The 24487-nt window shown below is 44.9% G+C and overlaps 1 protein-coding gene across 1 annotated transcript in view; it reads left to right on the top strand.

Moving 5' to 3' along the window:
• Window positions 1-24197, top strand: part of LOC309385255 (zinc finger MYM-type protein 1-like) — a 32598-nt gene extending 8401 nt beyond the window's left edge. Inside the window, exons 2-7 of the mRNA XM_081939494.1 lie at window positions 7491-7611; window positions 8645-8727; window positions 10366-10492; window positions 10672-10746; window positions 18129-20265; window positions 23010-24197. Of these exons, the coding sequence (XP_081795620.1) occupies window positions 7512-7611; window positions 8645-8727; window positions 10366-10492; window positions 10672-10746; window positions 18129-20263 (2520 nt within the window). The 5' untranslated portion in view covers window positions 7491-7511 and the 3' untranslated portion in view covers window positions 20264-20265; window positions 23010-24197. The remainder of the gene's footprint in view (window positions 1-7490; window positions 7612-8644; window positions 8728-10365; window positions 10493-10671; window positions 10747-18128; window positions 20266-23009) is intronic.
• The last annotated feature ends 290 nt before the right edge of the window (window positions 24198-24487 follow it).

The following is a 24487-nucleotide window of genomic DNA, read 5'->3' on the forward strand; positions in this document are numbered from 1 at the left end:
AGGACTACCTGTACTGTGTACTAGCATTTTTTCTTCTGAACTTTATAGACGTTTAAATGGAGAGATTACATCTTTCTAGCTCAGGCCTTTTTAGTTAGATATTAAATATTTCCTAGCTGGGAGATTTTCTTCCTCTTCAGAATGGAATTCTCTTAGGGAGCATTAAGGGATTTTTTGACTCTGCCTTTAGTTGGGATAATATCAAAAGAAAGCAGTTTTTGTTGTTTTCCCCCCTCTTTATTCTCCTCTTTTCGACTGAACGGTGTCAGTGTTCCAAATATCATCCAGAATTAAATCGGAGTTCAAGGCATAGCTTTCATCAAAGTTCCAATTTAATAAGAGATATATGTTGGTACATCTGTGGAAACCCGAATCTGAAAGCTTTCTGGGTTTCCACCTAGTTGAAAGTTCAAAACCTTGCCCCCACCCCCACAAGTCCACCACATGGTCCAATCTTCCACTGCCACACTGGCATTTCCACTCATCTAGTTCCGGTCAGGTGCAGAGGTGCAGAGACAAAGAATGACCTTGGGCTTCTAGAAAGGAATGTTTTTTTTTGACAACAACACATTCTACTCCTTACTATTCCCCCTTCCCACTAATGAACAGCATAGTAAAGGAAGAGAGAGTGTGGCAGGCCAAAGATCCTAAAAGGAATATGATTGCAGGCCTGACACGATGGTTGTCTAATACATCTCAAAATCTTATTGCTCTCAGACACATCCCATAACACTTCAAACAAAGATTGTCCACTTACAACCATCGTTCAGCCCAAAATTTCTGTAGCTAGGAGAAATTTGAGAAGTCAATTTTGCCCCGTTTTACGAATTTTCTTGCGGTAGTTGTTAACATGTGTCAAAAGTTAGCACCCACCCCTCTCCTAGAAGAGTGGAATATTTTGGGAAATATTAAAAAGGCAGAATATTATATTTCCCTGGATGAGAAAAGGAGAAACACGTTTTAAAGACAAAGCAGCTCCCTGCCTCCCTTTCATCTCCAGGGTGATGGAATTACGACCGGGCCCTCAGGACATGATAGGATCAGCCTATCAGATAGGATCAGATAGGACGATCTCACCATATGGCACCTGGGAAGATTAGTGTTACGTCTCTGCACGTTCCAGTCAAGTCTGTCAATCAAGCCTGGTGCGACAGGATTGGTCAAGACGTGGCAGCCTCCAGGCGGGAAATTAAAGGGCTCTCATTGGCTACCGCACTGACCGCTGCGAGTATAAAAGAACTGTCAGGTGGCAAAAGTTTGTTCTTGTTGCTTAGTTGAGTTAATAAAATCTGTTGCATTCAATCGTAGCCTGCTTCTTACCTCAGTCGCTCAGTACTTATTAACTGGCCACTCTGGTGGGACGCTGAAGGAAAACCCTTCAGAATAGAGCGAATAATTCAAGAAGCAGTTTAAAGAACTACGCGAATTTCAATACAATACAATACAATAGTAGAGTTGGAAGGGACCTTGGAGGTCTTCTAGTCCAACCCCCTGCCTAGGCAGGAAACCCTATACCGTTTCAGACAAATAGCTATCCAACATCTTCTTAAAGACTTCCAGTGTTGGGGCATTCACAACTTCTGGAGGCAAGCTGTTCCACTGATTAATTGTTCTCACTGTCAGGAAATTCCTCCTCAGTTCTAAATTGCTTCTCTCCTTGATTAGTTTCCACCCATTGCTTCTTGTTCTACCCTCAGGTGCTTTGGAGAATAGTTTGACTCCCTCTTCTTTGTGGCAACCTCTGAGATATTGGAATAATGCTATCATGTCTCCCCTAGTCCTTCTTTCTCTTAAGCTAAACATACCCAGTTCCTGCAACCGTTCTTCATATGTTTTAGTCTCCAGTCCCCTAATCATCTTTGTTGCTCTTCTCTGCACTCTTTCTAGAGTCTCCACATCTTTTTTACATCGTGGCGACCAGAACTGAATGCAGTATTCCAAGTGTGGCCTTACCAAGGCATTATAAAGTGGTATTAACACTTCACGTGATCTTGATTCTATCCCTCTGTTGATGCAGCCTAGAACTGTGTTGGCTTTTTTGGCAGCTGCTGCACACTGCTGGCTCATATTTAAATGGTTGTCCACTAGGACTCCAAGATCCCTTTCACAGTTACTACTACTGAGTATGGTATCACCTATACTGTACCTGTGCATTCCGTTTTTGTTGCCTAAATGTAGAACCTTACTCTTTTCACCATTGAATTTCATTTTATTAGATAGTGCCCAATGTTCAAGTTTGTCAAGATCCTTCTGTATCTTAAGCCTATCTTCTGGAGTGTTGGCTATTCCTGCCAGCTTGGTATCATCTGCAAATTTGATGAGTTCCCCATTTATTCCCTCATCCAAATCATTGATGAAGATGTTGAAGAGTACTGGGCCTAAAACAGAGCCTTGGGGTACTCCACTGCATACTTCCCTCCATGTAGATGCAGTTCCATTGAGAACTACACGTTGAGTGCGGTTGGTCAGCCAGTTACCAATCCATCTGGTGGTGATGCTGTCTAACCCACATTCTTCTACTTTATCTAGTAGTAGGTTATGGTCTACCTTATCAAAAGCCTTACTGAAGTCCAAGTAAACTATATCAACGGCATTCCTCTGGTCCACTAATTTTGTCACATTATCAAAGAATGCAATAAGATTAGTCTGGCATGATCTGTTTTTGACAAATCCATGTTGGCTTTTGGCTATTACTTTGTTTGCTTCTAGGTGTTCGCAAATTCGTTGCTTGATTATTTTTTCCAGAATCTTTCCTGGTATTGAGGTTAGGCTGATAGGTCTGTAGTTTCCTGGATCTAATTTTTTCCCTTTTTTGAAGATGGGAACCACATCAGCTCTTTTCCAGTCCTCTGGTAGTTCCCCGGTGTTCCAGGATCTCTGAAAGATATAATTCAGTGGTTCTGAGATCTCGTCTGCTAGTTCCTTCAGAACTCTGGGGTGTAATCCATCCGGTCCTGGTGATTTGAACTCATCTAGGGTAGACAGGTGCTCACTTACCATTTTCTTCCCTATTTCAATTTGTGTTCCTAATTTTGTGGTGCTGCTTTTGATAGGTTGGACTGTTTTATCCCTTTGTGTAAAGACAGATGCAAAACATGAGTTAAATAGTTCTGCTTTCTCCCTGTTGCTTGTCACCTTCTTGCCACTTTCTCCTAGCAATGGACCAATTGTTTCCTTAACTTTTTTCTTGTTTTTAACATGTTGGAAGAAGCTTTTTTTGTTAATTTTTACTTTTGTGGCAAGTCTTTCTTGAATTGATATGGCGGCTACTACCCCGTTTGCTGCGTTTATGCCAGAGAGTCGTGGGAATCGTTCATTGAACCTTTTGAATGTTTCTTGTTCGCAAATGACTTTAAAGACATTTCTGATGCAAGAAGACGGGAGTTTTTCCTCAGTTCATGTGGGCCAGAAATGTTTGCCACAGCTCGAGCCTTAGTTGCTCCGTCCCAGGTTTTTACCTGGGACACACTATTGGCAAAACATAAAGGACATTACGCTCCAAAACCTTCCCGTTTTGCCAGACGGTATGTGTTCCATCAATGTATTCAAGGGGAGGGTATGAAACCGTGAGCCAGTATACGACCGCTCTTAGAAATGCTGCCATTCATTGCGAATTTTCTGATTTAGACGATGCCTTGCTAGAGCAGTTAATTTGTGGGGTAAAGGACCCTCGATTACAACGCTGATTATTGGCCTGGTCAGATTTAAATCTATCCATAGCTATGGATGAAGCCCGTGCAGCCGAACAATCCGATCGATCAGCTGCCGAAATTAAGAAATATCAAGCTTTTCATAACCAACCAGCCCCCTCTTCTACCATTAATCTACAAGAGGAGAATTTTGGTGAGGAAGAATTTTGGCTGCCTGAAGAGATGAGCTGGCTACAACTGAACACAGCAAGTCATTAGAGATCCCCAGCTAAGTTACCTCAGGCAGGCTGCCTGAGTTGTGGAGGAAAACATATGCGGTCATCCTGCCATTTCAAAACAGCTGTTTGCTGGCACTGTGGAAAAACGGGTCACCTTGCCTACGTATGTCGAGCTACCTTGCCTCAACCAGCCACTGCAATCAAACCACCTAACCATTCCGCAAGCAGACCTGCAAATCGTCGAGCATCCAGAACCACTGAAGACTGCTATGCCATTGATCCAGAGATGAAGGAAATTGAGGCCATCAATACTGCTTCCGCCGCTGCGGGGAGCAGGAAGAGGAAGTATATCACCGTCCTAATTGAAGGAGCTCCATGCGAAATGGAAATTGACATGGGGTGAGCTAAATCCATTATCGCATGGGACACCCTCAAGCATCTGGTACCATCTTTCCTGAAGCATCGCCTGGCGCCATGCAATTGCATTTTAAAATATTTCCAATTCCTCTTAAAGGAAGCGGTACATTCTTTGTAGAACACGGCCAATTTAAAGGCAATTTGCCTATGATCGTGGTGGCAGACCCCTTAGCTACCCTACTGGGATTAGATTTGTTTGAGGCTTTGGGGCTATCTATCACAGAAATCAGTGCAATGCTGGCTACCAGAGACTTCGATGATCTCACCAGAGAATTTAGCGATGTATTTAGCAATACCTTAGGTAAATACACCGGGTGTCCTATTTCTTTTGATTTAGATCCTAGTGTTACGCCCATACATCTTAAAGCAAGAAGGGTTCCCGTTGTGGCCCAGCAGGAACCGTTGGAGCTGCCACCAGACTCTGACAGCGAGGGTCCCTATGAGTCGGCTCTGGAGGATGTGGAGGACCCTGGACAGGGTTCCGACTCCGAGCAGGGATCAGAGAGGCTGGTTGGCCACCAGGAGGCGACCGAGGCGTGGAGCAGCGGTGAAAGCCAAAGGGAGCGTGCTCCTGATGTCATGTCTTGGAGCAGTGGGGAGGAGACAAGGGAGTGGTTTCTGGATGTCAGGCAACGGAGAGCTGATAGACGGAGAGAACAGCTACACATTTACAAGAGATGATTGGATGCAGGTGCTCGTAATCAGGCTCCTCTCAAGGCTATTTAAGGAGGGACTTGCCGACAGTTGTTTTGCAGGAATCAACTGATCATTAGAGTTGGAGACGCTCTCAGATCTGTGTTGTACCTTGGCAGGCTGGATTGCTGTCAAGGTGGTATCTGGACCTCGGCAGGCTGGATTGCTGCCAAAGTGTTATCTGGATCTCGGCAGGCTGGATTGCTGCCAAAGTGTTCGCTGTACCTGGATTGCTGCCAATGTGCTATCTGGACCTCGGCAGGCTGGATTGCTGCCAAGGTTTAAACTGTCTTTAATAAAACATCTTGCAGAGACCTTGTTTGGGAGTGATTTGGTATATGAGAAGGGGGGAGTCAGAAGAGATTCCCTTTGCACTGCAGGCTAAGGTAGATGCAGAGCTAGATAGATTAATAAATCAAGGGATATTAGATCCAGTGGATTTTGCAAAGTGGGAAACCCCTATAGGGATCCCTTTAAAGTCGGACGGATCCATTAGGATCTGCACCGACTATAAGGCGACAATTAACAAAGCCTTACAAGCCCACCCATATCCGGTTCCAGTTGTGCAGCATCTGCTGCACTCATTGGGCCGCGGTAACGTTTTTGCTAAGCTTGACTTAGCTCAAGCTTATCAACAGTTAACAGTGGATGAAACGACGGCTGACACTCAGACAATCGTCACCCATCGTGGGGCATTCCAGTGCCGCAGACTCCAGTTTGGAGTCTGCATCGCACCCGGAATTTTTCAAAGTTTTCAAAGGAGAGAATGCACCATGGTCTTCCCGGGGTCTTACCTTATTTTGATGACGTGCTTATAGCAGCGAATAATAAGGAAGAACTGACAAATAAACTAAGAGCCATTCTGCAGCGATTTAGGAACAAAGGTTTAAAATTTAAGAAAATCTAAATGTTACTTTGGAGTGACTACCGTTGAATTGCTGGGATTCCATATTGATACCCAGGGTATTCATTAGGCTCAATCTAAACTGGAAGCTATTAAAAATACCCCGGCTCCCCAATAGAGCTGAACTACAAGCCTTCTTGGGCTTACTAAACTTTTTCCCTATCTTTTTGCCCCATAAGGCTCCCGTCACGGAACCTTTGCATCGGTTGTTTGACAACTCTACGTCATGGAGATGGGACAGCCGCGAAGCACATGTGTTCGCGGCTGTCAAATCCCTCTTGACGTCTTCTGCAGTACTAATGCAATATAACGAGTCATTACCACTTCTCCTAGCCACCGATGCCTCCCCCTATGGTGTGGGAGCTGTTTTAAGCCATCGTTGCCCAAATGGCAGCGAGGCTCCCATAGCCTATTTTTCCCGCTCCTTGTCCAAGGCAGAAAGAAATTATAGCCAATTGGACAAGAAGGCTTTAGCGGCTGTAGCAGGAATCAAGCAATTCCATCACTACCTCTATGGCCGCTCCTTCCTTCTACAAACAGACCATAAGCCCCTTCTTGGTATTTTAGCGGGCAACAAGCCTACGCCTGCTATACTTTCACCCCGAATGTTGCAGTGGACTGAATTCCTCACGACATACTCATACTGCGTGGAATATAGACCTGGGAAACACATGGGTCATGCGGATAAAAAGTACTGAGCGACTGATGTAAGAAGCAGACTACGATTGTAAGGCAGCCATTATTTGTTATTACCTGAATCATGAACGTTAGTCATTGTAGGAGATGCGTTGTCAGTTGAGGACTGCCCTGTTAGGATCAGTGAATAAGGCAGCCTCCTTTTCCTGCCTACTCCAGTTTTCTTCCAAAAGGGCGATTCCCCCTTACTTCAATGCTCCCCATCCCCTTTCCTCCTCCATCCCTGGGCTTTGTCCCTTCCCTCTCTCCCCTGTTTCTCTGATTGCCTGAGGCAAAGGAGCGATGGACTCGCTGCCCAGCTGACCATTCCACCCGGGACCTGGTGGGGTGGCGGGTAGCCGGCTTTTCCCGCCCTTTAGAGAATGGGAGGAGCTGGACGGAGAGGGGAGGAGCTATAAGGGCTTCCAGCTTAGGCTCTGGAAACTTTTGGCTGGGGGGGTTCCGGGGAGCGGGATCCACGTGCGTGGCCTGGAAGGGAGCTTAGCCGACGGGGCTGGGAGGAAAGCGGACCTTTTCCTGCGCGCATCTCTTGGAACGAGGAACAAAGCCGCCTTTCCTTGAGGGCGCCAGGTAAGAAGCTCCCATCCTCCCTCCCTCCCTCCCTCCCCTTTTCGCACGTGGCAATCGTGGAGGGAGATACTTGGCTGGGGTCGCTCCGGGGAGGGGGATCCACGTGCGTGGCCGGCGGCGATCGCGGATCTTTTCCTATCGAGCGCCAGGTAAGAAGCCCCGTCCCTCCCTCCTTCCTTCCTTCTCACCTGGGGAATTGCTTGCACAGGTGACCCTTAAATGAAGCTTCTGGGGCGCTGCTAAGATCCCACTTTCTCCTTGGGGAGATGATGATGATGATGATTATTTTCCTAGCCCTTCCTGATCGTTTCCCGTCACTTTCTTTGCTCTACTCTGTTTCAGATCCCGGAGGCTTGGAGTTCAATGGCTGGGAAACCGGCGGGCAGAAAAAGGGGCGATCCCTCGCAGGAGCTGCTATTTCGGGGAGTTGCTCTGGGCGAGCCTCCTCCGGAGGGAGCATCGGGTAAAAAGGCTCCTTCTGATGCCCTTTAATCTCTTTGCCCTCGTTTCTTTCCTCCCTAAATTCGTTTCCATTGTTTAACTGCATTTTTTAAAGTGTACATTTAAAAAGTTTTACCCTTTTCCTGTGGGCCATTGTTTTTCAACCTTGGCAACTTTGTGATATGTAGATTTTAAATTCCAGATTTTCCCACGTGTCCACATATCTTATAGCTCCCACGATTGAGAAACCTCATTCTAGCCAGCTTTGTCAGGTGTTCTGGGAGTTGAAGTCCAACAGCCATTAAAGGGCTAAACTCTTCACTTTTACAGTAGGCTATTCCAAAAGGCAAGTCCCAGCTGTGAAAAGGAGTTTCTATTGTCTTCCCTGATTACCTGATAAGGGGAGGGGAACATTATAGAAACATAGAATAACAGAGTTGGAAGGGACCTTGGAGGCCTTCTAGTCCAACCCCCTGCTTGAGGGGGAGTATTTTATACCATTTGAGACAATTGGCTATCCATTCTCTTCTTAACAGCCTCCAGTGAAGGAGCATCTTAGCCAGGATTCTGATGATCAGGATTCTTACCTTGAAATGACTGAAATAAAGACCCATTGTCCCATATCTGGGAAAGGTGATAGAGAAACCACAACCGTTTTGCTAAAAATCCTTAGTGTTAGGCCTAGAGAATTTGAAAGAGAATTGGACTCTTTGTTGGTGCCAGGCCAGACCTAATATTCCTGATTAACAACTCGGCACAACTCCCTGGATATGGGAGGGGATCTGCTTGAGACATTCAGAGTCCCCCTCTGTGGTTCTTTAATGTATACATTCATGGCCCAGAGAGCTGCCTCTGAATCCAATCCTTGGTCCTTCCACACCTTTCCCTTTGAGCTTCTATGTATTGTTGATGTGGTTGCAAGGGACTCACATAAAGGGGTTCCCTAGTTAGCCTAGAAATAGGCTAACATCAGCCCTGTGCACTGTATGCTCAAGAAGATCCTTAGGATGCTTGCTAGCAAATTATTCCTTTGCTGTTTCCCCCCCCACTCTTAGACATTCCCATGGCCTTGTCTTCATCTCCTGGAACCTCTGTTCTTTGCAGCAGAGGATTAACAGCGGTTGGACTTCCAATGAAGGTAGGAGGATTCTCCCCTCCCCTCCCCTGATGTGCCAGTCTCGCAATAACAGAATAACACAATTGGAAGGGATCTTGGAGATCTTGTAGTCACGTGATGGCAAACCACAGGTGGCACAAAGAGCCATATTCGCTGGCATGCCAGCCATCAACCTTCGTGTGCCAGATGAGTTTTAACCTTCCAGAGAGGTGGGGGAGGCCGTTTTCATCTTCCCCAGGCATTAGGAGAGGCTCTGGAGCCTGGGGAGGGCAAAAGACGGCTGCGACGGGGCAACAGGAAATTTGTTCCCAAACTTCTAGTTGGGCTGTCGGGGCCGTTTTTCTCCCTCCCCAGGCTTTAGTAAACCTTCCGGAGCCTGGGGAGGGTTTGTATGTGGATGTGCGTGGGGTCATGTGCTCACGCGCAGATGGGCGGAGATAATTGAATTGATGTGCACGGGTGATAGCCCATGCACGCAAACTTTTTACACGCTGTAAGAGAAAGGTTCACCAAGAGAAAGGTTTTATTCCATCCCCTTGTTTCAAGCAGGAGACCCTACACCATTTCAGACACGTGGGGGTCCAGTCTCTCCTTAAAAACCTCCTGCCCACAACAACTGAAGGCAAGTTTCTTGTCCTGCCTTCTGGTGCTTTGTGGAAGCACCTCAAATATCGAAATACAGCTGTCATGTCTCCCCTAGTCCTTATTTTCCCTAGACTGTCCATATCCAGTTCCTGCAATCATTTTTCATATATTATAGTCCTCAAGGACTTGAATTATCTTAGTTTTTCTTCTCTGCACTTTTTCTAAAATCTTAATATCTTTTTTGTGGTGACCAAAACTGAATGCAGAATTCCTGGTGTGGCCTTACTAAGGTTTATAAAATGATACTAATACTAAGCCCAAAGTGAAAAGTAAAGTCCAAGATTTACTTTTGCATAGAAATTAAATGTTGAACCCCACTTTCCTTCATTTGGGCATGATTCATCGGTTCACCGCAACAGGTAAAATTAACCCAGTATTGGATTTAGCCAACATATCCAAGATCAAGCCCATCAATGGACAACAAAGGAATATGAGGTTGCTGCTCCTGCAGAATTGGTCAAACCGATAAAACATTAACCAGATGAATCTCTAACCAGAGGCATTTTATTTTGGGAAAAGGTCTCCAGAGAAGATGTTCTGTCAAGAAACTGCACAGCAGCTGTCCAGATGAAGTTAGACTTTTATATAAATATAAATATATTTCACCTACCAATTTAGAGCAGTCTTTGTCATCATCCAGAGAAGGAAGAACATAAGATAGTCAGAAACATCATGAGGTAAATCTAAAACATCATACAGAACACACAGAAAGAAAAAAAGGAGGGAAAAAAGGGAAACGCCCCCTTTACACTTACAGCAACCAATCATAGCTTAGATTGCATCATGCATGAGTCAGCACTCTCTAACTAAGCAATCACAATTGTGTTGGGGCCTATTGTAGACTTTACTGTTACAGCTACTAAATTCAATATCCTAACAGGCTCCTTTGCCCAACTTGGAAACTCTGCAGTTTGTTCATTAAGATGAAGATTCGCATGTAATTAATTCATGGAAGTGTTCATTGTTAGGAATGTTCATGGAATATGTTGTGTTTTTTCCCTCTCCCTGTGTCAGGAATTGGTATCATTTGAGGATGTAGCTGTGTTTTTCTCCATGGAGGAGTGGGCCCTGCTGGATTCTAAGCAAAAAGCCCTGTACCAAGAGGTCATGCTGGAAATCAAGAGGAACATGGCCTCCTTAGGTAAGGGATTCTCTTAAGATATCTACGTTTAGTAGCCAAGGGTCAAATCTTATATCAATTTAATAACAAGCATAGCATCATGTTTTGAACAAACGGGAGTTTAACTATTCAAATACAGCAATGGTGCTTGATCCCATTTGCACCTAAATTTGTGTTAACCTTTTTTTTTCTGTTGCAAGCACATGACGGATGGGAGATGGAGGATTCTGGCCAAGAGGTCATGCTGGAAAACAAGAGGAACATGGCCTCCTTAGGTAAGGGATTCTCTTAAGATATCTACATTAGGTAGCCAAAGGTCAAATCTTATATCAACCTAATGTGGGATTCGTTGTCTCATTTGGAAATAAGCAATCAGCAGTCAAAGCCGCCAAGAGAAAACACTGGTAATTTTCTTCCTTACTTTGCAAGGAGGGTGGACCACACACACACACACGTACAATGGACACTTCCTAAATCATCAATCCTCGTGCCTTATATTCTCTATACTATTACAAATTTACCTCCCACCTCTTCTTCCCTGGCTTTCTAATAATGATGTTACAACCTATCCAAATTATCTAAACTCAGTGACGTGCAGGCAGAGGAGGCACACCACTGTCAATCATGAAAAGTAAAAAAAAAATGTAAACGGGAAAAGGCGAGTGCTGAAGTGAGGCTAGCTAGCTGCTGCCTCACCGTGAATGACTGCCTGTTTAAAAAAGCCTCTAAAACTCTGAGCTCTGCCGCGGGGGAAAGAAAGCGCTTTAGTCAGCGGGGTGTCGGGGTGAGGATAGAATGCTCACGCATTCTCTCCTCCTCTCCCCCGACACCTCGCTGACTAAAGCGCTTTCTTTCGCCTGCCTGAGCTCTTCCATGGGTGAAAGAAAGCGCTTTAGTCAGTGGGGTGTCGGGGGAGAGGAGAGAATGCCTGAGCTCCGGGCCAAGCTGCAAATGATCGACGTTGCAAAAATTTCTGTTGCAATGCAAAAGTCTTTTGCCATGCCAGGAAACGTCATGGCAAAAGAAACAGCTGGTGAGGTTGCCGGGAGAGAGCCCAGGAGGAAAGGTGCGCGCGCAGAGGAGAGGAATCTAAGGCGAAAACAGCTGCTGCGTTTTGTGACTGTTATGAAATCTTTTGCTGGAGAGAAACAACATGAAAGCAGGCAATACTCCAGAAGGACCCTTCCTCCTTCTTTATATGAAAGAATACAAGGAGGAGGAAAAATGTACAAATATACGGAGTGTGCAGAAACCTTCAGTACAAGCCGCTCTCTTGCATTGCATAAAAAGATTCACAGAGCAGAGGATCCACACAAATGTCTGGATTGTGGAAGGACATTCAGGCAGAAAAATCATCTGAGTTCACATAAGAGGATCCACGAAAAGAGGAAGCAGCATTAATGCATCACCTGTGGAAAGACCTTCAGAAACAGCACCTCCCTTACTTCCCATCAAAGCATCCATAGAGAGAAGTTGCATCAACTCAGGGAGGGTAGAACGAGGTTTGCTCAGAGCAATGAACTGAATTCCCCCTCAAAAAGCCCCACTGGGAATAAATCATGTAAGTGCCTGGAATGTGGGAAGAGCTTCCGCTCTGCAAGGGACCTCACTTACCACAATAGGATCCATACAGGGGAAAAGCTGTATCATTGCACTGTGTGCGGAAAGAGTTTTGCACAAAATGACATTTCAATTGCCATAAGAGGATCCACACCGGAGGGAAACCGTATAAGTGCACAGAATGTGGGAAATTCTTCAAAGGCCCCGATGTCCTTACTTGCCATAAGAGGATTCACACAGGGGAGAAACCCTATGAATGTTTGGAGTGTGGAAAAAGCTTCAACAGACACAACATTCTAACCTTACATAATAGGATTCATAAAGGGGAGAAACCTTATAAATGCCTGCACTGTGGAAAGAGCTTCAGTCAAAAAGGTCATCTTAAGTCCCATGAGAAGATCCACACGGGGGAAAAGCCATTTCAATGCATGGAATGTGGAAAGAGCTTCCGTTTCTCATCAAAATTTAATGCCCATCACAGAATCCACACAGGGGAGAAGCCCTTTCAATGCCTGCAGTGTGGAAAGAGTTTTGCCTGTTCTGATGGCTTGCATGCCCACAAACAGACCCACACAGGGGAGAGTCCATACAAATGCCTGGAGTGTGGAAAGAGCTTCGGTTATTCCAGCAACTTAACTTCCCATAGGAGAATCCACAGTGGAGAGAAATCATATCAATGCACAGAGTGTGGGAAGTGTTTCACTACTCAACAGAATCTTACTGTCCATAAATGGATCCACACAGGTGAAAAGCCTTATAAGTTGCACCGAATGTAGCAAATGCTTCACTGATTTGGGTTCTCTCTCTCGCCACAGAAGAGTCCACACTGCGGAGAAACCACATGAATGCCACACTTGTGGAAAGAGCTTTATTAGAAAATATTGCCATATTGTACATAGCAGGACCCACACTGGGGAGAAACCATATCAGTGCCTTGAATGTGGAAAACGCTTCCGTGATTCTCAAGGATTGATAATCCATAAAAGGATTCACACTGGGGAGAAACCCTATAAGTGCACGGAGTGTGGCATGAGTTTCAGAAAAAGTACCGTATTTTTTGCCCTATAAGACGCACTTTTTTACTCCAAAAAAGAGGGTGAAAATCTGGGTGCGTCTTATACGCCGAATGTAGCCATCTGGGTCATCTAAAAATGGGGCAGGCAAAGCGGGCGTTGCAGAGATCATGATGGCTGGAAAGGAGAGAGGTTTCGCTTTCAGAGCTCCCGCTTGGCTGGGCTCCCGAGAGGGCTTAGGCGGTGGCGGTGGCAGCGGCTCCTCACATTGCTGGGGAGTGAAGTTGTTGTGGCCATTGTCTCCCCTGAGCTGCCCCCCGAATCTCTGAGGTACCTTTCGCTTGCAGGAGGAGGAGGGTGAGGGCCGAGTATACCAGAGCCTCTGAGTAACTGGGAAAGAAAGCCGTGCTTGGAACCTGCCGAAAACTGCCGCCCGAAAAGCACGCCTTTCTTTCCCAGTTACTCAGAGGCTTTGGTTTAAGGAGGCGCTGCTTTAAGGCTCCTGAGAATCCGGAGAGATTGGGGGTGGGGGTGGAGGAAGGGAAGGGAAGAGGAACAATCTCTTTTTTACGAAAGCTTTTCTCAGAACGCTAGATTGGGAAGTTAAAAACCTAGAAAGGGACACAATCAAGCTTGATTCAAAGGCTTTGGCTCCTGAGAATCCGGAGAGATTGGGGGGGAGGGGGTGGAGGAAGGGAAGGGAAGAGGAATAATCTCCTTTTTACAATCTCCTTTCCAGCAGCATTCACTCAAACCAGATGCATAAGAGGGGGTTACGAGACCACCAGATGAAATATGGGGGTTAGGGAGCACCAGATGAGATATGAGGGAGTATGAGACCACTAGATGAAATATGGCTGGATAAGAGAGCACCAGATGAAATATAAGGAGGGAGGGGAAATGAAGAACATATTGGTAATATTGACAGTTCTTTCATTTCTGGATTTCTTGCAGAAAATTACCGTTACCTCCTTTTCAAGATGCCTAAGCAGAAGAGACTGGCATATAAAGTTGCTTTCAAGCTGGAAGTAATCAAATTTGCTAAGGAGCATGGAAACAGAGCAGCGGAGAGACACTTCGGGCCACCTCCAACTGAGAAAATGATAAGAGATTGGAGGAAACAGGAGGATCAGCTCCAAAAGTTGGATAAAAGCAAGCACACCTTACGTAGACCAACTGTAAAGTGGCCAGAGTTAGAGATAGAAGTAAAGGAGTGGATCACACGTCACCGGCAAAATGGAATTTCTGTCTCAACAAAAATGATAATCTATGAGGCCAAACGCATTGTTGTGGAGAAAGGCATTCAGGATTTCACCGGATCACCATCGTGGTGCTATAGATTTATGAAGAGATCTGGCCTTGCTATGCGCACCCAAACCAGAATTGCAAAAAAAATGCCAAAGGAATACGAATCAAAGATTCTGTCTTTTCATAAGTTTGTTATTGATGCGAGGAAGAAGAATAACTTTGAAATTAGCCAGATTGGGAACATGGATGAAGTCCCGCTAACGTTTGATGTGCCATCTAACAGAACTGTAGATAACAAAGGAACCATAACCATAAAAACCTCAGGGCATGAGAAAATGCACTACACGGTTGTGCTGTCCTGCTGTGCAGATGGTACCAAACTGCCTCCGATGTTGATTTTTAAAAGGAAAACATTCCCAAAAGAAACAATTCCACGGGGAGTCCTCGTGCACGTTCATGATAAAGGGTGGATGGACGAAAATGGCATGAGGCTGTGGATTGACAAAGTGTGGTCCAAACGTCCCGGCGGGCTTCTGAAGAAATCTTCCTTGTTGGTGCTTGACCAGTTCAGAGCGCACATTACGGAAACTACTAAAAAGAACTTTAAGGAAGTTAAGACCCAAATAGCTGTGGTTCCTGGTGGTCTTACCAGCCAGCTGCAACCTCTGGACGTTTCCATTAACAAACCGTTCGAAGTTCTGATGCGAGAGGAGTGGAACACCTGGATGGCAGCTGGGAACCATGATCTGACGTCTACTGGGCGGATGAAGAGGCCCACTATCACACAAGTGTGTGAATGGGTTAAAAGGTCATGGGACTCCGTGAAGGAGGACATTGTTGTAAAATCCTTCAAGAAGTGTGGCATTAGTAATGCCTTGGATGGAACAGAAGACGACGTCTTATTTGACACCAGTGAGGAAGAAAGTGATGACAATGACTGCGTGGATCTGTCCTTCCTCATTTCTGATAGCAGCGAAGAAGAGGAATTCTTGGGGTTCGAATAAAAACATTACAGCCTTATTTTTGTTACTTTCACTGTTTACTGACTTTACTGACTGTTAATGAGAGTAAAGATAGCTCTTAATATGTTACATGGTTGACATAAAATTGTTCTTAAACTGCTGTTAACTTTATACAGTTGATATAAAATATTTTACTACAGTATTTGGTTCAGAATCTTTTTTTTTCTAGATTTTCCTCCTTTAAAATTGGGTGCATCTTATATTCCGGAGCGTCTTATAGGGCGAAAAATACGTACATTCCGAAACTTCTACCCAGGGTTGTAGGGGACGATATGTTTTCAATAGTGTATGCCATTCCCTTCTAAACTTTATTACTGATAGCTGTTCATTTCCAAGTAGAACTGAAGTAGAATGTTAATTCTCGCCATTTTCTATGCAATTGCAAAAAGATCAAAGATATCACAGTCAATGTTCCCTCTAATTTTTTTTCGATGTGAGCAGAAAAGTATAGTGTTTGAGCAGCACATTTTCATGCCTGAGCACCCGCATTTTTTTCACAGATGTCACCTAAGACAACAACGAAATCAGTATTATTTGAAACCCAAAGTTATGTTTCTTCAAGGTACATGCTTAATTCAAAGTATTATATAATATCAGTATCACTTAACAACACTCCTGCTTAGCAACCAAAATGTTGGCTCAGAAACTCTGGCATTTGAAGCACGCAACTCTTAAAGCTGTCAAGTTACAAGACCCTTGCACCCCTAATCCTTTAGGGAAAAAAACCCCAGGGGTCTTCAAACCTGACAGCTTTAAGACTTGTGGACTTCAACTCCCAGAATTCCTCCTCCAGTCATGTTGGTTCAGGAACTCTGGCATTTGAAGCATGCAAGTCTTAAAGCTGTCAAGTTACAAGATCCTTGCACCCCTAATCCTTTAGGGAAAAACCCCCAGGGATGTTCAAATTTGACAGCTTTAAGACTTGTGGATTTCAACTCCCAGAATTCCTCCTCCAGTCATGTTGGTTCAGGAACTCTGGCATTTGAAGCATGCAAGTCTTAAAGCTGTCAAGTTACAAGATCCTTGCACCCCTAATCCTTTAGGGAAAAAAACTCCAGGGATGTTCAAACTTGACAGCTTTAAGACTTGTGGATTTCAACTCCCAGAATTCCTCCTCCAGTCATGTTGGCTCAGGAACTCTGGCATTGAAGTGTGCAAGTCTTAAAGCTGTCAAGTTACAAGACCCTTCCACCCCTAGAAAAAAAATGCAGAGGTCTTCAAACCTGACAGCTTTAAGACTTGTGGACTTCAACTCCCAGAATTCCTCCTCCAGTCATGTTGCAGCGACGTCATCTGCGTGGATCTGCTCCATCTTTGCTTTCTTCATCGTGGGCAGGGCTGCTGCTGAAAATGCTGACGAGTTGCCACCAGAATAACTGCTGCTACCTCCTCCTCCTCCAACAGCACCACCAGATTTGCTCCTGAGCTCAGCGCTGGGTTACCCCTGCCCCTTCCTCCCCCTCCGCCGTGCTTTTGAGGAGCCATGAGGCTTTTTTCCCCCCTGCTCCCCCCGCCTTCCTACTGTCTCCTGCAGCCTCATGTCTCCTCAAAAGCATGACGGAGGAGGAGGAGGGGGCAGGGGTAACCCAGCGCTGAGCTCAGGTGCTCCGAGCGGAGGGGAGGCGCCGCTGCCACGCGTGGAGATGCCGGCTGGAGCTTTGGCGGCTTCATCTCAGCTGCAGCGCCGGGCGGCAAATCTGGCAGTGCTGCCTGTTAGAGGAGGAGGAGGAGGAGGTGGCAGCTGTTCTTCCAGTGACGGTGGGGGCTTTGGGGCTTCACAACTAGCCTCAGTCGCCCCGTGCTCCTCAAAGCAAGTCTGGGGAAGTCCTTTGCGGGCGGCCCGTTCTAGCTGCCTGCAAAGGACCTCCCCAGCTTCCGGAGCCTGTGGCAATAGAAATCACTGTGCGGCAGTTGAAAACTGCTGCGCGGTGTTTTCTTGCCACCTGCGTGGGCGCGCAGCCGCACACCTTAGAGGGAACGTAGATCACAGTCCTCCCTTCATGAGGATCGTTTGTCGTGTTTCAATAGGAGACAGGTAGTCCTGGACCTATGACCACAATTGAACCTAACATTTTATTTTGCACAGTAAGACAGTTAAGTGAATTTTGCCCCACTCTATGACTTTTCTTGTACGACTTGTTGCAGTTGTTAAGTGAATCACTGCAGGTGTTAAATTACTAGGACGGTTGTTAAGTGAATCTGGCTTCCTCCATTGACTTTGCTTGCCTACTGTCAGAAGGTTGCAAAATGCCAGATGGTTGCACAAAGGGATCACGTGACTCCAGGACACTGCAACCATCATAAATAAGAACCAGTTGCCAAGCATCTGAATTTTGATCAATACAATACAATAGTAGAGTTGGAAGGGACCTTGGAGGTCTTCTAGTCCAACCCCCTGCCTAGGCAGGAAACCCTATAACGTTTCATGTCACCATGGGGATGCTGCAATGGTCATAAGCAAAAAACGGTCTTAAGTCACTTTTTTCAGTGGTGTAACTTTGAATAGTTACTAAACGAACAGTTGTAAGTTGAGGACTACCTGTATGCTGTTGAAGTAGTGAAATGTCTTTGTTATATTTTGCAAATGTAAAATATTTCTGTTCCTCAGCGTCTTGGGTGATGCCTGCACAATTGTGGAATATTTGTGTTACCTTGTGATTCCACCAGGGAAAGTACTGAATTTTTAAAGATCCATGTAGATCTCCATCCACGCAGACAATGCCAGAAACTAAACTCTTTGGTGATTCTGTAAGGGAGTTAAAAAGTCAAGTGCAGTCATTCATTTTTTTCCCCCTCTACCTTTTCTACTTTCAGAAATGGAGGATTACATTTCTAAGCTAAAAGATTTTTCTAAACTGGACTTTCAATCAAAGAAGGAGGTAATACTTAAAGGAAGACCAACGCCGGAGCTAAAGGGCCTGCTTCAGAGGAGTGGACTGAATAACCGCTCTTTCCAAACGCAGTGGTACACACGAAAGGACTGGCTGTGTGGATGTTCAGTAAGAAACCGCCTTTTCTGCTTTCCCTGCCTTCTTTTCTCGACTGGCAACAGTGTCTGGTCTCAGATGGGATATTGTGACCTGAAGAATTTGCAAAGAAGCCTCATCAAACATGAGCAGTCTACCACCCACATAAATAGTCAGATCATGCTAAAAATGTTCGGCATGCCCAGGATAGACATAGCTTTAGACAAACAACGCAGACTCAACATCAACATCCACAATGCTAAGGTAAAGGAAAACCGAGAGATTTTAAAAGATCTCATCAATGTCACCTGCTTCCTCGCCAAACAACAGCTGGCATTTCGTGGGAATGATGAAAGTACGGACTCTACCAATCGTGGAAACTATGTTGAACTCTTACATGCTTTTGCTGAGAAAGATGACAGGCTAGCTAAACATTTGAAAACATCCACTGTATTTTCCGGCACGTCAAACAGAATACAGAATGATTTAATTGAAGCGGTCAGTGATGTCATTAGAAATGACATTAAAAAAGAGATCAGTGCAACTCCATTTGTTGCTGTAGAAGTAGACGAGACCACAGATGTCACAAACCAAGCTCAGATTTCTGTCATAGTGCGGTATGTGGCTATGACTGATGCCAAATGTGAGGTGAAGGAGGCGTTTTTGGGATTTGCTGATGGGAGTGAGGACAGACGCGCTCCCGCAATTGCTGAGCATATCCTGAGAGTCTTGGAGAAGTATGACTGTGTTGGAAAGCTTGTAGCTCAGACCTACAATGAGGCCGCTGTAATGGGATCAGAACTTAATGGCGTGCAAGCTAAAATAAAAGAAAAAGTGCCCGAAGCCATGCTCACACACTGTTATGCACACAAGATGAACATGGGGCTTTTGCATTCAGCAAAGTGCATGCCGGAGTGTCGCATATTTTTTAAAACAGCCGAGGGATTAGCGTCATTTTTCAGCAAGTCCACAAAGCGCAGTCGCTTGCTGGATGACGTTGTTAAGCGCTGTTTACCCAGAGCAGCGCCCACAAGATGGAGTTCTAACTCTAGGCTGGTGCAGACAATAAGCATGCACCAAAATGATCTGCGCACATTATTTCATGTCATTCTAGAAAATCCTGACAACTGGGACAATGACACACTCATGATGGCAGCAGGATACGATCGGTGGCTGTCAAAACCATCAACATGCTTTCTCCTTATGGCATTTGAGGACATTTTCAATGAAACTGACACACTTTTTAAAGTACTGCAAAACCAAGTGATGGACATTGAATATTGTCTTGCACGCATCCGCGGCACCTTAGCAGCTCTTGAGCGCATGAAACTGGAGTTCAACAGTTTATATGACCGATTTGAGAAGAAATGCAGCTCACTTGGCCTGACAGGGACTGGACGTAGAGAGTCGGTTATATCTGAACAAAAACGACTGTTTTGTAAGATTTTGGAGAACATAAGCCATCAAATGCAGGCTAGGTTTGATCATTTTGGTGAGTTGACTTTCCTTGGTTTGGTGGATTGCGCAAAATTTAGTGAAATGTCCCAACGTTTTGATGACACGAAACTGCAGAGCCTTTCAAAATATGCCAGTTTTTTTGACTTTGTGAAACTGAAGGCAGAACTCATTGGACTGTACAGCTCACAAGTGACCAGGGATACATGTAAATCTCCTGCACAGCTTCTTAGCTTTTTGGCCCAGAAAGATCTCATTCAGACTGTTCCTCAGGCCACAAAGTTGCTCCAGCTTGTGCTCACTGTTCCAGCTACGACAGTATCGGTGGAGCGGTCATTCTCAGCACTGGAGAGACTAAAAACATTCAGTCGGAACAAGACCAATCAAGGACGACTCTCTTCCCTGGCCGTGATCGCCATTGAGACAGAGAGACTTTTAAAACTAAAAGAAGACAATGAAAAATTCTACCAGAAAGTTATAGATGCTTTTGCTCAGAAGAAGCGGCGGATGAACTTCATTTATAAGTAATGGTAAGACCCATAATAACTTCATTTTTTTTTCAATTAAATGTGCTTTTTTGTGTGCTACAGTATGTGTAAAGAATGCTGAGTTCCGGTTCCGGCGGCGGCGGCGACGGGCAGCTCTTTGCCCGCTCCGGCTCCCCGGTGGGCTTCCCCACTCCTTGGGGGGCACAGGACACCCCGCAGAGGGGTCCTGCCGGAGGGGCGGCATCGCGGAGGTCTCCTGCAGCGGCGGCAGCCGGCGGGGGCTCTCTCGCGCGCCCAAGGCACCGGGGAGCAAGCTCGGAGGGCGCATCGCGTTTCCACGCCTCGCGCCTCGCTACAAGCCGACTGGAGAATGCTACAATTGAAGGAAGCAGCTGCGGTGCGGTGAGGTTGCCTCTCTCTTCATCCCTTACTTTGCATGAAGATTTGATTCAGCTTTTAAAACTTTAAAACAACTTTCGGAGCATTTTGGAGGTGCGGCTGGAGGGAGGGGGGTTTTCCCCCCCCCCCTTGGACAAGCGGCAAGAAACAATTTTGCTCTCAGCCCCCGGGGAAGGAGGAGGGGGGAGAGCCAACGAATGAAGCCTCACTTAGGCTGAGATGATTTTCTTTTCAATTTAATTTTACATATTACAATGATTTGAGGACTTTTGGAACTTTTTAAAACTTTGTTACGCCTCTGTGCCCAAAACTGGCAGGGCAAGATGGCACACTTCCGTTGTCTTTATGAACTCTGAAACCTGACTCCACCTTTAAAATTCAGGCTTCCGGTCTTTGTCTCCGTGTCTCCCAGAGGAACCTCTTGTGGATTGGTATTTTTTTAACCTTCTAGGGGAAATTTTCTATCTATTGCCAGACTTATTGGAGAGATTCTCTTCTGCCTGGTTATTCTGCTCCCGGATTCACCTGGCTACCCTTCTTTTCTAATTGCTTACTTCATATTTGGACTGAACTTTTAACGTTATAAAGGATGGCATCTAAAAGACCCCCTCCTGGAAAACCTGGCTTGGCCACTTCTGCTCCAACATCCGCAACATCCAGTCCAGCCACACAGTCAAAGATAACAGAACTGATGCAACATAAGACTACAGAGATGGACTTTCAACAAATGCTTCAACAAATTCTACAGGGCCAGGAGGAAATCAAGAAACAGTTAAGGGAAATGAAAGATGAAATTAAAGAAAATCAAGCCCAAATATATAAGAACTCACAAAGACTGAATCTTGTGGAAGGGGGGGTGGAGGAGGTGAGGGGGGTGGTGGAAGCTGTGCAGAAAGGGAACAAAGATCTTGACATCCAACAGATGAAATTAGAATTTGAGAGAATGTCCTATTATCTTAGATTTCAAAATGTTATAGAAGAAGATGGGGAAAATATAAGGGACATCATGACAAACATTCTGGCTGACTATACACACAAAGAAAAACAACAGATGGGGTGGGATATAGATCTGGTTTATAGAGTGAACTCAGCTTATGCTAGAACACACAATTTACCCAGGGAGGTTCACATTAAATTCCTTAGAAAAACCACAAGAGATGAAATTCTGGGTGTACAAAGGGGGCAAGCATTGACATATCATGATATGGAGATAACCATTCTGAAGCAGATCCCTAAGAAGATTAGAGAAAAAAGAAAAAATTATTCGCAATTAGCGAATAAATTATACCAGAAAGGGGTGTGGTTTAGATGGTTGATGCCTGAAGGTATGCTGATATTCTGGGAGGAGACAAGAATCAGAATTAATTCACCCATAGAGGCGCAGGCCTTTATGGAAAAAAATAAAACACTCCTAGAGAAACCACCAGACACTACAACGGATACGCAGGACACGGGAGGGGCCAGAGCTCTGCCAGTGGAGGGAGATGGGGCAATAGCAAGAAGACTCAGATCACAGAAATAAATATGAAAATCATATTATTATAAATTGACCGAAAGTGAAAATGGAATTATATTTGGATTTTATATTGTAATGTTTAATTTGATTGAATTTAATAATAGAACTAATATGCTGATTATAATCAATTATATACTAATGCATTATATATAAATGTACGCTATGGGTATGGAGGGAGGGGGGCCTCACACACTTTGCAACTGCCAAAATTTGTATACCTGTCCATTTACCCTTTTCCCTATAAATTTTGAAAAACCAATAAAATTTTATTACAAAGAAGAATGCTGATATGAGACCTTAAACATAACCCTTTAACTGCTGCCAATCAAATATTGGATAAGATAATTTGTAGGATTTTGATGTTTGTAAATCTGATTGTGATGACATCAGCGCCACACCAGCCATAAACCTCACCGCACGTCACTGTCTAAACTGAATATACTATCTCCACCCCTGATTACATCCCCCACTACTCCAATTCTAGCTCCCCCTGCCCTTATTTACACATTTCCGTTTGTGGTCCTAGTTCCTGTGGATTGTCTCTAGAGTAACTATCATATCGGTAAATTCTGGTTAAGGCTTTTTTCTAGCATAGCAGAGGCCTCTGATCTTAGCTCCTACATACAATTCTCAAGCTTCAGCCTAGTTCATGAGATTAGAAGCATATGCAACGTATTTTGTTCACAGACAAACATGTCTTCTTTCAATTCTGTAAAAACAATACAACTGTTTCCCACATTAATAACAAGCATGGCATTCTGTTTTGAACAAACGGGAGTTTGGAAAAATATTGATACTGTTCAAATACTGCAGTGGTGCTTGATCCCTTTTGCCCCAAAGTTTGTATTAACTTTTCTTTTTCTGTTGCAAGCAGGTGACGGATGGGAGATGGAGGATTCTGGCCAAGAGGCAGCAGCACCTTTGCCAAAAGAGAAAAGGGAAGTTGGAGAAAAGATGGATGGAAAGCAATGTTCTGAGGAAAACCTGTTAACGGTTGAGCTGGAGAATTGCACTAGTTTCCCATGTGCAGATACCAATGTCTTATTGGACACAGATGATTGCCAAGAAAAAGAAGTGTGTTCAAGGTGTGGAAAAACACTTCGAGATGAATCGGGATTTTGTGACTTTTGCCAAAGTCCTTCTGGAGAGAAACAAGGCAAAAGCAGGCAAAACTTTGGAAGTATTCTTCCCCTTCCTTTAAATGAAATAATACAAGAAGTAGGGGAAATGTACAAAGACTTGTGGAGTTCAACTCCCAGAATTCCTCTGGCATACGTGTTACCATGTCTGATGGGGAATTCTGGGAGTTGAAATCTAAAAGTAGTTGCCAGGTTTGGAGACCCTTGGCCTAGAGATGGAATTATGGTCTGTGGTTGTTTCTATTGCCTTCCTACTGTAAAGTCTTTTGACGTCCAGCACGCTGGAAATGGAGAAATAATTATGGTCCATATTTCCTTGCTCTTCAAAAAAAGGATTACAAGCATTATGAGACTCAAATCGTAAAAGGTCCAAGGTTCCCCACAGCTGTCTAAATAGAAGGATCCATGGAGATTCAATTAAGAGGTAAACTTAGAATAAAGGTATAAATGCCTCAGCTTGCCAATCCAGAGGCCCAAATGTACTAAGGGACAAGGCAAAAGGCACAAAGAGAGATTTGAACACCTCAAGAAAGAAGTGTGCTGGAAATAGGAAATATCATGGGAAGCCGAAGTGACATTTGCAAAAGTGTTGATGTTTCTCTCTGCATACATTAGGCTAGATTTAAATAGCTTGGCTGATCATTGTATTGCATAGATGCAGGCAGGTTAAGATGTTAGTGTAAAAGAGGCAGGAATTGCTCTAAAGGCAGATGAGAAAATTCCTCCTGATTCTGACATGTAATGGCAAATGCTGTGTAAAACTCTCCAGTGGAGGTTGGTGGGGTATAAAGGCTTTGAGGGAGATTTCCTTGTGTTACTTTTTCTACACAATAAAGTTGTTGCTTACAATCTCCCAACTCAATGTGTTCAATCGGAGGCGCGAGAACATCTGGTAAGGCGGCTGGAACAGGAAAGGTAAGGAAAACCAAAAGTGCCTTTTGAGTCCAGAAGGATCTCCTTCCTTCTTTCAACCAGATGGCAAGAGCAATTCTTGGGGAGGAAATGGGGAATACGCCAGGAACCTTCTCTCTGCAGATTTCCTGCCGAGTGGGTGGCGTAGCGGGGGATCTCCTGTGCCGGCGGCGGCCGGGAGGGGGCCCCGCATCGCCCTAGGCACCGGGAGGCAAGAGGGGAGGCGCCATGGCGTCTTCGCGTTGAGGCAGCCGGATGAAACCTAATTCGAAGGACGCAGTTGCTGTGTGGTGAGATG

The sequence above is a fragment of the Natrix helvetica genome (assembly GCF_964273705.1).
Source record: "Natrix helvetica genome assembly, chromosome: 1".
In the NCBI taxonomy this organism is placed as follows: domain Eukaryota; kingdom Metazoa; phylum Chordata; class Lepidosauria; order Squamata; family Natricidae; genus Natrix; species Natrix helvetica.